The sequence below is a fragment of the Alosa pseudoharengus genome, unplaced genomic scaffold (assembly GCF_046254945.1).
Source record: "Alosa pseudoharengus isolate Yale_2024_CS ecotype anadromous, Long Island Sound unplaced genomic scaffold, YU_APseudo_1.1 YU_APseudo_1.1_scf_2, whole genome shotgun sequence".
NCBI classification, from domain to species: Eukaryota; Metazoa; Chordata; class Actinopteri; order Clupeiformes; family Clupeidae; genus Alosa; species Alosa pseudoharengus.
The window spans coordinates 45,722,527-45,740,707 of record NW_027468663.1 but is presented as its reverse complement, the minus strand read 5'-3'; the positions used below and the strand labels follow the sequence as shown (position 1 = coordinate 45,740,707).

General features: G+C 32.9%; 1 protein-coding gene across 13 annotated transcripts in view; it reads left to right on the top strand.

The window, feature by feature from the left end:
- LOC143134651 (M1-specific T cell receptor alpha chain-like) overlaps window positions 1-17,854 on the top strand; it is a 45,066-nt gene extending 27,212 nt beyond the window's left edge. For 8 of the 13 annotated variants that reach the window (XM_076295197.1, XM_076295199.1, XM_076295205.1 and 5 more), the window contains exons 2-5: window positions 16,025-16,225; window positions 16,358-16,402; window positions 16,548-16,650; window positions 17,160-17,854. In XM_076295197.1, the coding sequence (XP_076151312.1) occupies window positions 16,025-16,225; window positions 16,358-16,402; window positions 16,548-16,650; window positions 17,160-17,163 (353 nt within the window). In that variant the 3' untranslated portion in view covers window positions 17,164-17,854. Of the gene's footprint in view, window positions 1-3,744; window positions 4,098-5,831; window positions 6,351-7,209; window positions 7,789-10,408; window positions 11,027-12,806; window positions 13,647-16,024; window positions 16,226-16,357; window positions 16,403-16,547; window positions 16,651-17,159 lie in introns of those variants that run through there. The other 5 variants (XM_076295208.1, XM_076295202.1, XM_076295203.1 and 2 more) reach the window with 5 other exon arrangements.
- Window positions 17,855-18,181: the final 327 nt, after the last annotated feature.

Genomic DNA, 18,181 nt, shown 5'->3' with positions numbered 1-18,181 from the left:
TTATAGACATAGTGTTAGGATTGGGATTATGACTGATTTATAATGCATTATATTTTGCCCCTTTCACTTTGTATTTACTCAGATTGTTGTAGTGATCCATGTGGTACAGTTGATATTAGTAATTCTATAATCAATCTGTAATTCTCTTCAGTAATATGTTAGAGGCTAGCTAGTAATCTGAACTGTTACAGTATGAAAAGAAGCAGGCAAAATACAGGAATTTCAGGACATACCACAGTATAAGTTCTTGTTAAGACCATACATGATGTGTGGATGGCGGGACAAGAAAGGTAATCTTTGGAAAAGGCACAACTTTAGTTGTGCATACCAGTAAGATATTTAAAATTATATTATTCCGGGTATTAGTTGAGTTAATAATTGACTTAACAGTTGTTATATTCTTCAACTGTTTTTATTTGCTTTCTTATAGTCCTAGTCAACATGCTATCATGAAGTAGTTTCCATCAAATTAATAATGCATTTTGTCAACTGATAAAGACAGTCAAACGAAAATAGCTAGTACATTAGGAATTAAGTCAGGACACGTGTGCCCATAGGTTATTGTAAGAAGTAAGAATAGAGAAGTATTCGTCATCAAAATGTTCAAATTAACTTGATAATATAACGCCAAGCTCATTTATTAAAATTTAACAGCTTAATCATCTTAAGCCATCAGAACAGTTTTTTGCTGCACTAGTATTAGTGTGTGAATGATGGGACATGGAAAATTATCTTTGGAGAATGGACATCACTATTTGTTGAATCAAGTAAGAAATTTGAAAACTGCCCATCTAGCAGTCTTACAGATAATGCTTAATTATTTCGTATTTTTGTTTATTGCCTATGCTATTTTGTCATAAATACAAATTAAGTACAATTACTGGCATGTTGGTTATCAAGCTGTGTATATAATCCCAAAAAGTCCAATTATTGTGGCTTTTAATCTTCTTGTTCCCCCAATATGGGTTCAGTGGCGCAACAATATAAAGTGATCGTCCTGGTTTATTAACAGATGCACATGCTAGATATTTGAAAGAATGGTTTAGTTTGACATAAGTAATATGAAAGAATTGTACATGAGATGGTATTGCTATCAGGGATATTAGTCTGAGGCCTGTCATTGTGTGACATCAAATAACAGGAAAATCATATTCGGTGCTGGGATGAAATTGGCTGTAGAATCCCGTAAGTACTGATGTTAATTTAATATGTGAGAGTTAATATATCCAGTCCTCTATCCCATCAAACATTATATAGTTGTTTCAACTAATGTTTAGACTGAATTGATTGATTAAAAGCCTCTTTTTGCGAACATCGCTAAGGTCAACTTGTGTGAATGGCATATATTCAAGAATGTATTCGGTAAAGGGACAAAGCCAAGAGCTGAGTTGTGCAAGTTGCAGCATTTAATTTATTCCCCGTTTGTATTTTTGATGGCAGTGTTCAGGTGATAGATTACATGCCCTTTCAATTAGAAGTTTCCTCTTGCTGCAGTTGTGAAATTTTACAGTAGACTATCAAAGACTAGAAAAAGTGTTCGGATAAGTTCCATTCAGTCCCAGGTTGATACAACATAGCTTTGCATTGTGAAATGAACAGATATTTAGTACAGAATGTGGCATGTATCATACATACTTGGACACATTCCAAGCAATGATTAAGGAATGGAGGCAGTGAGGGTTTTTGGTATGAGCCCAGAGTCTGTGTGAATAACAATTACAAGATAATATTTGGAAGAGGTACTCTACTTAGAATTAAAGCCCGTGAGTAGAAGATATTTTTTCATTTTTTTAAAAAACAAACCAAATTGATGGCGGAAGTTATTAGTTTGACATTTGACCAGACTTTCTAGGACTAGCGCAGATATGGTCATTCTTTATAGCCCAAGTCAAAGTAACTATATTATGAAATATTTGGTGTTTCAAGACAAGACACTGTATATCTGTTGAGTGCCCATTATTAAATAGGGAAATGTAGAGGTAGTGTATTTGCTGTAGCATTTAGCATTGTGTGTATAATACCCAGAAGATTGTCTTTGGAAGTGGAACAAAGGTGTTCATAAAATCAAGTAGGTCTTCCGTTTCGGCTCATTTGAAACAATAAGGATATGGGGATCAAGGATAAGGATTGTGTATAAAACCATTTAGAATATATTTGTGAAGTCTAAAACTGATCAGATAGTGAATACTCATCACAATCACTTCATTAAGTTGGTGTTAAGTTCACCTTTAAATATGGTCATTAACTGTTAATTAATGGTTAAGAGATTAGTAAGGCCTAGCTACCTTTTAAACATCACTTTATAGACTGAGGTTATTACACAGAATATTTGGACAGTGTGACTGGGACTGGTAGTTGGAAACTATTCTTTGGAGTAGGAACCAAATTAATCATTGAAAAAAGTGAGTAAGAAGTGAATTCCTATAGTAATATGTAGAATATAGCCTAAACAGTGGGTTGATTTACTCAGGTAACAATATATTACTTATACTTTCAGTTGCTAAATATTGTAGTAAGGCATTAAGATTGCCAAGTCTTTCAATCAAGGTATGTTGCTTGCATTGTTGTGCTGTGGCCGGTTATGTTGTGTGTCTTCAAATGACTGGAAAATCATATTTGGAGCAGGAATAAGATTGACAGTACACTCCAGTGAGTATAACTGTAATGTGAATTTGAAGATGTTAAATCAGTTCTAGTATGTATATTTTGAAATGACTTGCAGATAACAGACCTCCAGTAGAGGCTTTGTCTCATACTTGTAAAATGTTTATTGCTCAAAAATATCTCACAAAAAGCTCAAAGCAGTTTTAATTATTAGTTAATTAATATGATAAAATACTGTAAAGCCTAAAGCAAAGCTGAGGGGAGTAAACGTATAATAGGCCTACAGCATGTTTACATGTAGTACAGTATTGATAGTTTTTATAATAAGACCAATACCTGTGTGAATGACAATATCAAGATAGTATTTGGGAAAGGGACTCAGCTCAGAGTTGAATCAGGTAAGTTGCTGTCCAAGTTAAAAAAAATAAAAACAAGTGTGGGTGTATTTACCACATTATGCTTCAACATATCCATGTATGTTTGCTAGATGATCTTTTTATATACTTTTGAGTTTGGACAGTAGGCTAAAGGCACGTTTGCTTAAGCTCTACTCAGGGAGTTTAGAGAAAGGTTTCAGCACCCAAAGTCTCATATACTCAATAACATTTTAGTCCCTTTTACTTCACATCCTTCTGTATAATAGTAGGATATAACTAAGATGAAAACTCTGAGTTATGATGTATAGTTGATTAACATTGATTACATTCACAATACTGGAAATTGCATTTGATTGAATCACTCAAAGTTTTTGTATTGAGGCCAAAGTCTGTGTGAATAACAACATCAAGCTTATATTTGGAAAAGGGACCCTTCTTAAAGTGAAAACACGTAAGTTATAGCCTATCAATTAATCTAAAATGCTGAAATAAAGATAACCTTGTATTTGACGTTTTAGCATTCAGTCATATCATCAATTTTTGTTCGTCGTGCTCATAATATGTATGGCTTATGACTATGACTTTATAGACACAGGAAATTTGGTACATATAAACATATTTACTAGATTTTGAAATGTTCAGTAGGCCCCAGTGTTTAGTGTATTTGCTTTGAGATTTCCTATTGTGTGTATGGTGGTAATCAGAAGATCATCTTTGGAAGTGGAACAAAGTTGTTAATAGAATCACGTAACAATTTCAAACAATACCAACTGCTTCAAAACGTGGAGTGTTTTAGGGTATTTTTCAAGTAGCATGTTTTAATACACAGTGTGGAAATATAAATACAAACCCACTCAGTAGAAGACAGGCTATAAAAGCGATACTACAGAAAAAGCTATTCCACATAGAAAATACTGGTATATAACCAAAATAACTATCAACAATTAAGACCCTGTAGTAGTCCTTTGTGATATACATTGACTGAAAATAAATTCCATTGAATGGAAGTAGCAGCATTTGATTGAATCACTCACAGTTTTTGTATGGAGGCCAAATACTGTGTGAATAGCATCAAACTAATATTCGGAAGAGGGACACTTCTTAGGGTTAAAACACGTAAGTAGTACTTGATACATTTTTTCAAAAACAAAGAATATATATATATTTAGTGACAGCATGAAGCATATTGGTCTGAGTTTGAAGGGGTATGGCTAATGGCATTTGCGATGAATGTGTTGTACAGATAAATTTATTTTATTGTAGATTAGAGTAGTATTTGCTTTGAGACCTTCTGTGTGTATGGTCAGAGGATCATCTTCGGAGGTGGAACAAGGCTATTTATAGAATCACGTACTGTATGTGTAACGTTTTTACTTTTATATCAATTTGTACAGACTCAGAGATTGTTTTAGTCTGTGTTAAAGTAGCATATCTTGCAACACAGTATGGGAATTTAAATCAACACAAACTCTCCAGTAGACGACGTAAAAAGTAAAAAACTACACTCAGTCAAAAGTTAAAACACATAGAAATAAGTAATGGTATGTTCATTTATTGAAGTTTAAGGTTCATGCTCTGTTGGGACAAAAACATCTCACATGTGACACCACTTGAGTGTTAAAATACCAAACCAAATTAACATAACCAAATCAACTATCAAAAATGAAGAACATGAGAACGTGCTAATCTTAAATGATAAGTAGTTGTTTCATAAATTAATTTGTTATCGCTAGTGCAACATCCAGTACCTTGTCGACAGTGAAGATATTTTTTCCTGTGGGTTTTTGCTACATAGTCAGTGCATGTGTGACTGCTGGCAACAAGATAGTTTTTGGGAGAGGCACAAAATTAAATGTTCAGACACGTAAGTTATGGAAGTTTTTATACGTTATGTCTTTTTGCATGCATATAGCTAGCTTGTACTTTCACCAGTCAACAATTGATGTAGTAAAATTAGACTAAAACAGTATAACCATGTGAGAGAGATCAATAAGTCATACTGGCAGTGTAAGAGATAATACCCTTTTACATTTCAAACAATGTAAAATGGTCAACCATTTATTTTTTCACCCTTTGTGAAGTGGTTACAAAATGTTACTTCCTTTTAATGCTTATAAGCTGGTCCACACTATCAACGCTAAGACAAGCAGCACAATACTAGCTAAATGTAGTTTTATTACTTTTATGAAAGTATCAGTATCATAAGAAAGGTTTTTGTCACAAGGCTAACATATGTGTGAATGTTAATAGGATAATTTTTGGAAGTGGGACGAAACTAAATGTACAATCACGTAAGTTGCTTTTGCCTGCTGTCTTCTTTTTACCAAATATCTTTTTATTCAGCAAGTAGATTATTTCATATTTTTGGGTGGCAAAATGAATACATTTCATGGAAAGATTTCTTGGGTAGGATGTAAGTTATATTGTTTATAGAAACAGTAAAAGAGGTTACTTTTCTTCTAAATGTAACTTTATCATCATACTAAAAAACTATAAAGCTGCAAAAGAAACATGTGACAGCACCAATCTTAAGACATTATAGGGATGTTGAGGTATTTCATATCTGAGGTAATTCACAGAGACAGGGTGTCTTACCAATTTATTTAATAGTTTACCACTATTCAAAAAATGTAATATATACCCACCATCTAAATAACCAGCCTCCAAATAGCCTACCATTTGAATGCCATATGGTGCAGTCAGTGATCCCAGTGCACCCTGAGTGCAGTTAATGTAATGTTACCCAATGCTGTGTGAATACTGGATATAACAAGATAACCTTTGGGACAGGCACAAAGTTGACAGTTGATGCAAGTGAGTCCCTGTTCTTTCTGTAGATATAATTCATAGATTTATTTGTGATAATATTACAATTGCACACATATATATCATAATTAGCACGAGGTAATAACATTTGTTATTCCTGGAAAATGTAATACATTAGTAATCAGAGTGCAGGGATAATCATAGCATGTCTAACTCATATGTCTAAAACTATACTTATCATTTAATGCTATACATTCCTTTAGAGTAAAACAGAAAAAGCAATAGAGAAAGTCTACCGTAAGATGGTAGAAGCAAATGGCATTGCATCAGATGTATGCAGGTGAGCTTATTAAATTATAAAAAAATACTAATCTTATGTAAACTTGTTACATAAATGGCTTCATATGTGTATGTATGAGCACATAAAAACACGCCAAGTTCCAACCCAACATAGAAGGGTAATTCATATGTTTTTTGCTTTTATAAAACATTTTTGACTTGTCCTACACATGAAAGGTTATTGCTCAAGGCCTATGCATTGTGTGACAAATTCAGGATGGAAGTTAATCTTTGGGACAGGAACTAGACTTTTAGTAGGCTCAAGTGAGTATCTAATGGAAAATAATGAGTTTTCTAATTGAAAAATATTTTAATGTTGCCAGTTGTTAGTACATTCAATGTATGACTACAATTGAATGTGGCATTGGCCTTTAATTTGGCATTGACATTAAAATGGCATTGACTAGAGACACGTTGAATGTCTTGTACAGATAATAATGAATTGATTTAAAAATATTCTGAGAGCTGAGAGTATTGTATTGTAGATTAGAGTAGTGTATTTGCTTTGAGATTTCCTTCTGTGTGTATGGTCAGAGTATCATCTTTGGAGGTGGAACAAGGCTGTTCATAGAATCACGTATGTGTAACGTTCTATTTTTAATTTTTTATATCAACCTGTGCAGACTCAGAGATTGTTTAAGTCTGTGTTAAAGTAGCATATCTTTAGCATATCTTATAACACAGTATGGGAATCTAAATCAACACAACCTCTCCAGTAGACGACGTAAAAAGTAAAAAACTACACTCAGTCAAAAGTTAAAACACATAGAAATAAGTAATGGTATGTTGATTTATTGAAGTTTAACGTTCATTGTTGGGACAAAGAAACCACTTGAGTGTTAAAAAAACAGATCAAATTACCATAACCAAATCAACTCGAGATAGAGAACGTGCTAATCTTACATGATGTAGTTGTTTCATAAATTCATTTCTTTGTGATGGCTTGTGCAACATCCAGTACCTTGTCGGCACCGTAATTTTTTCCCTGAGGGTTTTTGCTACATAGTCAGTGCATGTGTGACTGTTGGCAACAAGATAGTTTTTGGAAGAGGCACAAAATTAAATGTTCAGACACGTAAGTTATGGAAGTTTTTATATGTTGTCTTTCATACATATAGCTAGCTTGTACTTTCACCAGTCAACAATTGATGTCGTAAAATTAGCCTAAAACATAACTAAGTGGTTACAAAATGTTATTTCCTTTTAATACTTATAAATTGGTCCACACTATCAAAGGTAAGACAATCAGCACAAAATTAGCTAAATGTCCACACCCAAGTTCGGTAGACTGCATTTACATTATGAAAATTTACCAAACCAACGGTCCAAATGAACTTGGGTCCGACTTCGGACCAAAGGATCTAGTGTGAATGTGCCCTAAAATAATAGTGACAAAAAATCTTACGCTGAAATTCATGTTCATTCATTCTTGGTCATTCAAGTTATACTACTGTATGCCTTGAAGCAAAATCTTCAATTATTTTTTAATTAACAAAAATGAATGGCAGTGCTCGTGCCCATTTTGTTTTAAAGTGTAACGTGATACGGCATTTGGACATTTACTCATGTTAACCTTTAAATAATGTAACCTTATATTAGTGGTGAAGTTGCACGATGGGATTTTGTTGGGTGATCACTGGCAGTGTGACTACTGGATATAAGATAATCTTTGGGAAGGGATCCAAACTTACCATACAATCAAGTAAGTCATACAAATTGTAAAAATGAGTTTGATGATAATGAATGATAAAGATGAAAGAAGTTGATCTCATCGGTTATACAAGGATAACTTGTGAATATACAGGCTTAATATCTGGAAACAATATCTGGGAGGACCTGGGAATCCATCTAATATATGCACATAGACCAGTTTATTATTCCAAATTTCCTAGTTGCAGACAGGTAAAAAAACAACATAAAATAGATATCACATTTCAAATGTAAGCATATGTAGACAAATGTTATTAAGTGAAATTGTATTAGTGTTATTATTTTCTTAATGAACATGTGACAATATGTTTAAGTCTTTTTTTCAAAACATTACATCTTGTTGAAATTCTTGTTACATCTTGAACAAAGCTTTTGCCACAGAATGGTTTCTATTACTAATGACTTTAAATAGTTGTACAATCACATACTTTGAGAGATAGCCTTCTGCTACCTGGATATATTTGTTTCTGCTGTATAGTATGACACTGTGTGAATAACTATGGAAAGCTTACATTTGGACTTGGGACAAGGGTTGTTGTCAATTCCAGTAAGTTAAAGGGTTTGATTTCTTCTTCAGCATGTTTTAAATATTAAAACCAATCCAGTTATAATACATTATTTGGTGTAAAAGAGAAAATATAAATTGAAACGGAAATGTATTCCTAATGTTAAGGATATTATTGTTAATATATCATGAATAATAATATCTTTAAGCATAAATTAAACATTATGTATTATGGCATCCAATATTGTAGACGACATATAAACTTTCACTTGCGTGAAATATAACGTAACATTGGCCTAATACAGACTGTTATGAGACTGCTGAGAAGCTTATCATAGGTCGCAGCATTGTGTGTCTCTTAACCAGAAGCTTGTTTTTGGAATGGGGACTAAGTTAATAGTTCAGCTACGTAAGTAACTTGTAATACACTGCACAATCTCTACAAAATAACAATTTCCTTAATTTCCAAATTGAGGATTTATCGTTTGTCCATAAGGAATAAATCTAGGCCATATTTTTCCACAAATACGAAAGGAAGCAGTACTTGATGAGCTAATTAGGGTCTCATAAAGTATTAATTGGTAGTGATGTCATAATGTAATATTAACCATGTAATATGTAATATGTAAGCTGAACAGTTTGAAATTGTCCCAATACCTTTTCAGATGTATACAAAGGAATTATTGATTGTTAGACCTGAGCTTGGGTAGTGTTTATAACTAAGTTTATTAACCACAGCGGATGTATGCCATAACTTCAACTGGGATTGGAATATTATTTTTTGGATCTGGAACAAGGTTAAATGTTAAAAGCGAGTAGGATACTTTTAAGTAGGCCCCATGTGTTTTGTGATTATATCAATAATTGTGGGACTGCTGGATATCATTTTTGGACAGGGAAAACAGCTTTTTTTAAATCAATTGATGTGGTACAGTCTAAGAGGCTTCTCTTTGCTGACCTGGGGTGCATTTCCCCAAACCATAGTTGCTAACTTACTGTAGTTAGCAACTGTATTGGTTGCAATGCAATTTCCTATTGCCAACTAACTAAGTTGTTAACAGGTTAGCAACTATGGTTTTGGGAAACACACCCCTGTTTGTTTTTGCTGAGTGGTTTGACACTGTGTGAATGACTACAACAAGCTTATATTTGGACATGGGACAAGAGTTGTTATCAATTTAAGTGAGTAGAAGGTTTGATGAGAAGTTTTGGTACTCTGTTATTCTTGGAAATATGAACCAGATTGGGAATTGATCAAAAACAACCAAGCATGAAGTAGCTGAAATCATGTTTCAATTGATTAACATAATAATGACAAAATCTTAGACTGAAGTTCACAAACTTTACTATATATGCATTGAAGCAAAATTTTCAATATTTTTTTTGTGAAATTAAGTGAGCAGGTTCATAGCATGGTTGTGTAAAAGTGGAAAGTTGATGTGGTTAATCAAAAGGCAAATATAGTCGAAACAATATTTTATAGCAATATTCTATAATTATTGGCAACAGTGAAAGTAAGTTGCTATTTATGATGTCAAATTCAATCCATGTAAAATAACTCTAAAAATGTATATATACTGTATGTAGGACTGCAGCACTATATATATTATATATACAATATTGCAGTTATTTTGTGTATCATTTTGTTTTAAAGTGTAATAGGGTGATATGACATTTGGACATTTCAACTTTTAAAGAATATAACCTTATTAGTGGTGAAGTTGCAAGGTGGGATTGTGTTTGGTGATCACTGACAGTGTGACTGCTGGATATAAGATAATCTTTGGGAAGGGAACCACACTTACCATACAATCAAGTAAGACATACAAATTGTAAACATATGATATAGGTGATAATTTGTACAAAGTCCAAGAAGCATAGTTTGATGATAATGAATGATAAAGAGCAGTTATCACATTGGTTATGCAAGGATATCTTGTGAATATACTGGCTTTAATATCTGGAAACAATATATGTCTTGCCTTTCAAATATCTAGTTTCTGACCTGGGAATCCATCTAATATACAAAAAGACAAGTTTATTATACCAAATGTTGTAGTTGCAGGTAGAAAAAAAAAAAAACGTAAAATATCAAATGTAAGCATAGACAAATGACATCAAGTGAAATTGTATTAGTGTTATTATTTTCTTAACAAACATGTAACAATATGTTTAAGTCTCATTTTCAAAATATTACATCTTGTTAAAATCCTTGTTACATTTCAAAAAAGCTCTTGCCACAGAATGGTTTTGATTACTAATGACATAAAATAGTTGTACAATCACACACTTTGAGAGGTAGCCTTATGGATATCCATTGGTTTCTGCTGTATGGTATGACATACATGGTTTGATTTCTTTTTCAGCATGTTTTAAATATTAGAGCCGATCCAGTTGTAATACATTATTTGGTGTAAAAGAGAAAATATAAATTGTAGTGCTAACGTCATTGTATTCCTAATGTTGAGGATATTATTGTTAATATATCATGAATAATAATATCTTTAAGCATAAATAAAACATCATTGAGTATTATGACATCCAATATTGTAGATATATGACATATAAACGTTCACTTGCGTGAAATATAACCTAACAGTGGCCTAATACCGACTGTTATGAGATTGCTGAAAAGCTTTATCATTACAGTATAGGTCGCATCATTGTGTGTCTCTTAACCAGAAGCTTGTTTTTGGAATGGGGACTAAGTTAATAGTTCAGCTACGTAAGTAACTTGTAATACACTGCACAATCTCTACAAAATAACCATTTCCTTAATTTCCAAATTGAGGATTTTACGTTTGTCCATAAGGAATAAATATAGGCCATATTTTCCCACAAATACGAAAGCAAGCAGTACGTGAGCTAATTAGGGTTTCATAAAGTATTAATTGGTAGTGATGTCATAATGTAATATTATCCAAGTAATATATGTAAGCCGATCAGTTTTATATTGTCCAATTACTTTTTCAGAAGTATACATAGGAATCATTGATCGTTAGACCTGAGCTTGGGTAGTGTTTATAACTAGGTTTATTAACCACAGCGGATGTATGGTATGACTACAACTGGGATTGGAATATTATTCTTTGGATCTGAAACAAGGTTACAGTAAATGTTAAATGAGTAGTAGTTCTTGGCTTTTAAGTATGTGTTTTAGGATTATATCAGTAATTACGTGATTTATCTTTGCTGACCTGGGCCACATTTCCCAAAACCATAGAACTAAATTAGCAACTTTGTTGGTTGCAATGCAATTTCCCATTACCAACCAACTAAGTTGCTAACAGGTTAGCAACTATAGTTTTGGGAAACACACCCTTGATTGTTTTTGCTGAGTGGTTTGACACTGTGTGAATGACTACACCAAGCTCATATTTGGACAAGGGATTAGAGTTGTTATCAATTTAAGTGAGTAGAAGGTTTGATGAGAAGTGTTGGTACTCTGTATTTTTTGGAAATATGAACCAGATTGGGAATTAATCAAAAACATCCAAGTATGAAGTAGCTGAAATCATGTTATGCCCATATCATGTCATTGTAGCAGAAAAACCTTTAGTTTGTGACACACTCTTGCTTGAGCAAGAGTTATTGATCTAGGTCCAGGTACTGTGTGTCTGCTAACCAGAAGCTAATTTTTGCAACAGGGACGAAATTAACAGTCCAGCCAAGTGAGTAAAATGCAGTGTATGGTGATATATAATATACTGTATATCTACACATTGAGAATTTGTCCTGAATTTCCTCGTTCAAACCTTAGTGTAGAATAGGCAGAAAAGTTCAAACATAGGTAAAAATGTACTAAATATAGACCACATGATACTTTAAAATAAAATACGACGCAGACTCTCCTGAATACTATAATCTGATGTAAAACTGCTATTAGTTGATAATAATAGCCATGTAACATATTAAAGATAATTTTCAGATCAAGCAATTACCTTACAGAATTATCAAGCTGTATTAATTTAGGTGGAGCTGAAAATATGTATTTGCCAACACAGATGCATGGTGTGTTCTGTTTTCTTTTTGCCATGTTTTCTTTTTGTCCATGGATATAAACATGAACAGATAAATGGGGATGGGTAGAAATATGATCCACTGTTTTAACCTGTATGCTGTATTTATGTACTTTACATTAAAGAAGTAGCCTAAATTATCAGTGTAGGAGGTTAGGTTTTTGATGTTTGATCAATGGCTGTGTTACTTCTGGATTTAAGATATTCTTTGGGAGTGGAGCCAAACTTACTATAAAACCAAGTAAGTCAAAATTTGTGTAAGAAAGGATTGCTGTAGCCAACCAAATAATTAACTCCCCAGATCATAAGAATTGATTGAGATGTTTTTTGTATTCATCAAGCTAAGGATTGCAAAATTCAGGCTTTAGTTTTATACCCATAGTTTTCACTGTGTGAATAGCTACAATGACAAAGTAATTTTTGGATCTGGGACAAATCTACTTGTCCAGTTGAGTAAGTAATACCAATTTTAGCATCAAACACTTTTAATATCTAGTTTTGAGACTATAGAGGCAATTGTGTCTATTGTGTCATTTTTGTCCTGTAGTTTGAAAACAACAAGGTCATTTTTGGACAAGGGACAAGTGTTTTAGCTAACTTAAGTGAGTAGATTTTTTTTTTAATTAGACACTTTGGTTCAATTTATGAAACAAAACAAAATCATTTTTGTTATACTTTGATGCTGCATTTAAATATCTGGACTGGTGTTAAAGAAGAAAGATTCATTGAGATATTAAAAAACATTCTAAGTTCTAAATTCTAAATTCTAATCATGAACACATTTGAAAAAAGGCCACATTTGCTAGACAAAGATAGACTGCGGTGTGAATACAAAAGATGATTAAAATTTCACATACTATTATCTGAGTGATTAGTGTGGTAAACAGCACCTTTTCTAATTTATTTAAAATAAATTATCTTCCATGAAAAACATTGTTAGATAAAGTAATGACACCTCCTTCATATTCAGAGTAGCTGTTCAGAGAGATAGAATAGTTAAAGTAATTAAACATTAAGCTTATTCAGTCTTCCATATATGCAATGTAAATGTATTATCAGTTGTTACTGAGAATGTGCTTGTGCACTCACAGGATGTTATGGTTCTGAAAGGTATTCACAGGTGATTAAAAAGGCCTAAAAGCTACAAAATTGATTGTCGATAATATTTATATGGCAGTTCCACAGTAATAGTTCAGATGTTTGTGTAGGCTTTGTGAACATAAAGTTAGATGTGAAGTTTTTGTCCAATGCTTATGTTTAGTGTGACTACTAGTGGTGTTGGCCAATTAATTTTTGGCTCAGGAACAATGTTGATGGTCGATAGTCGTGAGTACCATTCCTTTAATTCACAACATTTTCAAAGCAGATGTCTTCAATTTTTAAAAGTCTTTTGAATTCAGAAAATGATATCATATACACTCAAAATCCCGCAACTTGCAGCTGATGTATTTCAGTAAGGCTAGGTAACAACATGTAATTGGCTTCATAATGTTGGCCTCCATATTTAGGAAGTTATCGGTTTAAGTGTATGCAGTGTGTGACTGGATCTGGAGTAAACAAAATATTTTTTGGATACGGAACAAAACTCAGTGTTGATGGCAGTGAGTACCCCAAAACATAAACCTGTTTGAATCAAATCTTATTTTTAATTTCCACAAGGTCTACATTCTAAAAGCATTATAAACTCATTGATATCAAAAATCTGTATAGATACATTTAGATGTTTAGAAAGTATTCATACTGCATCATAGTATCTGGCATGTCAATATCACATGTATATATGACCTATAAATAGATAAACCACATTGTTAAAGTGTTGTACTGTAGTATAAGCCCTGAACAACTATTATGAAAGCTAGGGTTACATAAGGCATCATGAAGAGCATTTAGTGGCTTAACAGCATTTGACATAAATTATTTGACATCAGTGCCATTATCAAGAGGTAAAATAAGCTTGATTATACATTCTGATACAAAAATCGGTAAGTGCTTATAATATCATTAACATTTAAGAGTGCAATTGTTACGGTATACATGATTATACGTATCCAAATCATGATCATGAGTCGTTATGAATGCTTTGCTACTCTTTATGGAAGTGTTTGTAATTCTTTACCCAAACATTTTACCAAAATCATAGTCATATTGAGCATGATGACACGTGTGATACGTATCATATTGGGTTAACATGATGATATTGGGTTAACATTATGATGCATAATGATACATAACATTATATATCATAACAACTATCGCTATAAATATTAAGATACGAACATAGTATTACATTATATTGTAGTTAGAGACAGACAACAGAAATCTGTTTTTACAGAGTAATTGTTATGATTTAGCATATTGTGTGACTGGCAGTGATTACAAGCTAATTTTTGGTTCAGGAACACAACTTGTCATTGAAACCAGTGAGTATTATTACTGTAGTCAATCTGTACAAAGTTTTTTGAGAATTTGGATCACTACATAATTGATAAACATGCAGTGTTGAAATTGTGGATGTCAATGCTGTGTGTAAAAACTCAATATTATATAAATATATATATATATATATATCCAATATATATTGGAAAAATAGGAAGTGGAGAGGACTGAATATTGTTCGTTAGCCTGGTTGACAAAGCTTAGGGCCCATGCATATGCTTTGAGTACTACATTGTCTTGGAAAATGTAGTATCCACCCAATTAGCTACACACGCGTTATGAACGTATACAGTGAGACAGTGTGTGAAAAGTGAAAGATGTACAAGTGAAAAAAAGACCAAATAAATAATGTTTGTAGTGTAGTACAGTGTAGTATAATCAAATGAATGACTTTAATTGATTTGTTTAGTACTTCAGGGGCACCTTATTTCAGGCCTTTTACATTTTATCAGGTTTTGCAGAATGTCATAAATCGACACTTGTATGCTAAGCAGCACATAGGGTCAGTAGGTTATCATTCAAATCATAAGCATAGTGTGACTTCAGCTGGATTTAGCAACATTGACAATTGATGATAGTGAGTATCTGTTCCCTTTACCAGTTCAGTTGTTTGCATAGAACCGATAAATATGTGACAGATCATTGCATTTATCATTACTCATTCAAACAAGTAATTTTGACACTGAAGTATCCATTTAAGAGTGGGAATCCACTAGTATTTAATGACTGATTTGTACCTTTTTGTTGTGGGAAAACATTCACCAGACTGCACTGTATAATAGTCTGTAACAAATTCTTATAGGCTTTAAAATTGGAATATTTGTGAAAGTGAAAATACAAAAACATATTACTTTGTGTTGTCTTTCTGTCAGATACACTGGTTGAATCCATACATATTTTCAGGTTTTCACAGAAAGTTGTCACAAAAGCTATCAATGACGGGCCTTCATGGCTCGTTAATCTTTGTTATATTGGATTGACATGACCATTACCATAAATATGTTTTAGTAAATAATTGCTAGATATTTCTTTTGGAAAAAGCATCATGGACATTTGTCTAAAGCTAGTGACTACGTAAGTGTCTACGTAAAAAGCATGCAACAATTGTCCAAAAGCTTGCTAGCATGCTAAGTGGCATCTTTTAATGCCATGCTGTGGATGCTTTTCTTAGGGGTATTATGCCCCACATGTCCTTACCATGACCAAATTGCATCAAGGGGACTACGACTCGTTGATTAACACATATTGTTTTGTGTGTGTTCTTTTAGAAGAGGGACCAGATACACCAACTTACTATGAGCTGGAAAAAGAAAAAAGTAAAGCCTGCCTGGCCACTGACTTCAGATCCCATAATGAATCTGACAATACGCACCCTTTCAATAATAACACAGAAGCCACTCGTATTCAGGGGGACAAGTTATATAGCAAGGCTGTCATCATGTCAGAGGGAGACACTTGCCCGTATACAGGTATAGTACATCTTGGATATACTCAACCAATCACCTAGAAAGGGTTACAAACCTAAAACATTAACAACAGATCATAATTTCACACTCATATTACTTGATACTTACTGAATCATATTTGTATTGTTCTTCTAGGATCCAATACTTGTGAAGCTGGACCAGGTGGAGATATGGAACCAGGTATGTTCAAACATCATTATCAGACTAACAACAATATGTAATGGAGAGATGTCTGATTAATGGTTAAAGAAGAAATTTAACTAGAAGAAAGTCAAGTAATTTTGATCATATTTGTATTAATAATTATTGTATTTTTGTTTTCTAGATCCAAAGTTGAACTTTTTGACGCTGAGTGTTCTGGGTCTGAGAATCCTCTTCCTGAAAACCATTGTGTTCAACGTTCTGATGACTGTCCGGGTCTGGATGAGGTAAAGGATTACTGCCTCTATGTTGCTAAAGGACAATACGGAGGCCAGTTGCTGTCATTGCAAGATATTTTTGAATAGTGAGAGAATGTGGTCTCATTTTATTAAATTGTGGTCTCGTTTTACTAAATTGTGGTCTCATTTTACTAGATTGTGCACACAATCTAGTATATTGTGTGCACGTTTTACTAAATTGTGCCCACATTTTACTAAAATTAAAATGAGACCACAATTTAGTAAAATGTGCGCACAATTTACTAAATTGAAAGCACAATCTAGTAAATTGAGAACACGATTTAGTAAAATGAGCATGCTGAAGTAAAGTTAGTTAGTGAAATGACTGCAAGTTAGTTAGTAAAACGACTGCACATTTTCTGGATATACAGAAAAAAAATATCTTGCAATGACACCTCCGGGGTGCCGTAGGACAAACATGAATTGCCTGTTTCTTTTTATTATATACAGTATTAATTATATTATTAACATGTTTGTTTGTTTTTGTCTTTCTACAGATAGTCATGTCTGTGACTTGGGAGGGAAATTTTTCTACCCAAGTTGCCTGAATCATATTTGACTGGATTTCACACACACACACACACACACACACACACACACACACACACACACACACACACACACACACACACACACACAATCTTAACAGTATATAGTGTAAAAAGTTAAATCTCTCTGTTCAATATTTTGAATTATTCCGACTAGAATATTCATTCATTCATTCATTCATTCATTTAACAAATAGTCTACTGAAACTAAATATTTTGATGAAACAGTTCTTATAATACATTTTTGGAGTGCATGAAATCATTATGCCATATTGTTATACGGAATGTCTGCTGTATCTATACATGTTAATCTACTTCAAACCATCAGTTCTGTAATGCACACCTAACTTCAATTATGTGTTAAGCCTGATTGTGTATGGATTTATGTCTGCAATGTTACATTTTCCTGACCAGTGCTTTAGTTACAGAATGGCTATAATTGTACCAGGAAGCCAATTAGCTAATTACTTGCTTAATTGTAAATGTACGAGTGAGTTACTTTTTGAATTGCAATACACAAATATTTTATTTCAGTATTGTAAAGCATGTTTTTCTTTCTAATAGTGTATATACTGACTTCAGCATAATCATTTATGTCTGTGAAGATATTTTGCTGAAAATAAAATAAATTAAAAAATCATGAATATAGATTCATATGTTTTTTTCAGATATCATGATCATAAATAATGGCGATTATGAAGTGGTTTGGATGACATTGCCCCTAGTGAACTATACAACAGTTTCAACTGAATAAAGGTACCTGCAGTTTAGGTAACCAAACTGTAACCAAAAATAAACACTGAATTTCACATTTTTAGCATAAGTGGTTCTTGAAATAATGGCGTGTGCATTACGCCATTTAGTGCCCCCTTTTTGGTGATTTGTGTCATATTTGCTACATAACATCTATTTGTTATTATGAATTAGCCGGTGAGGTTTCATGAGGATCAGCCATTTACAATGATATCTTG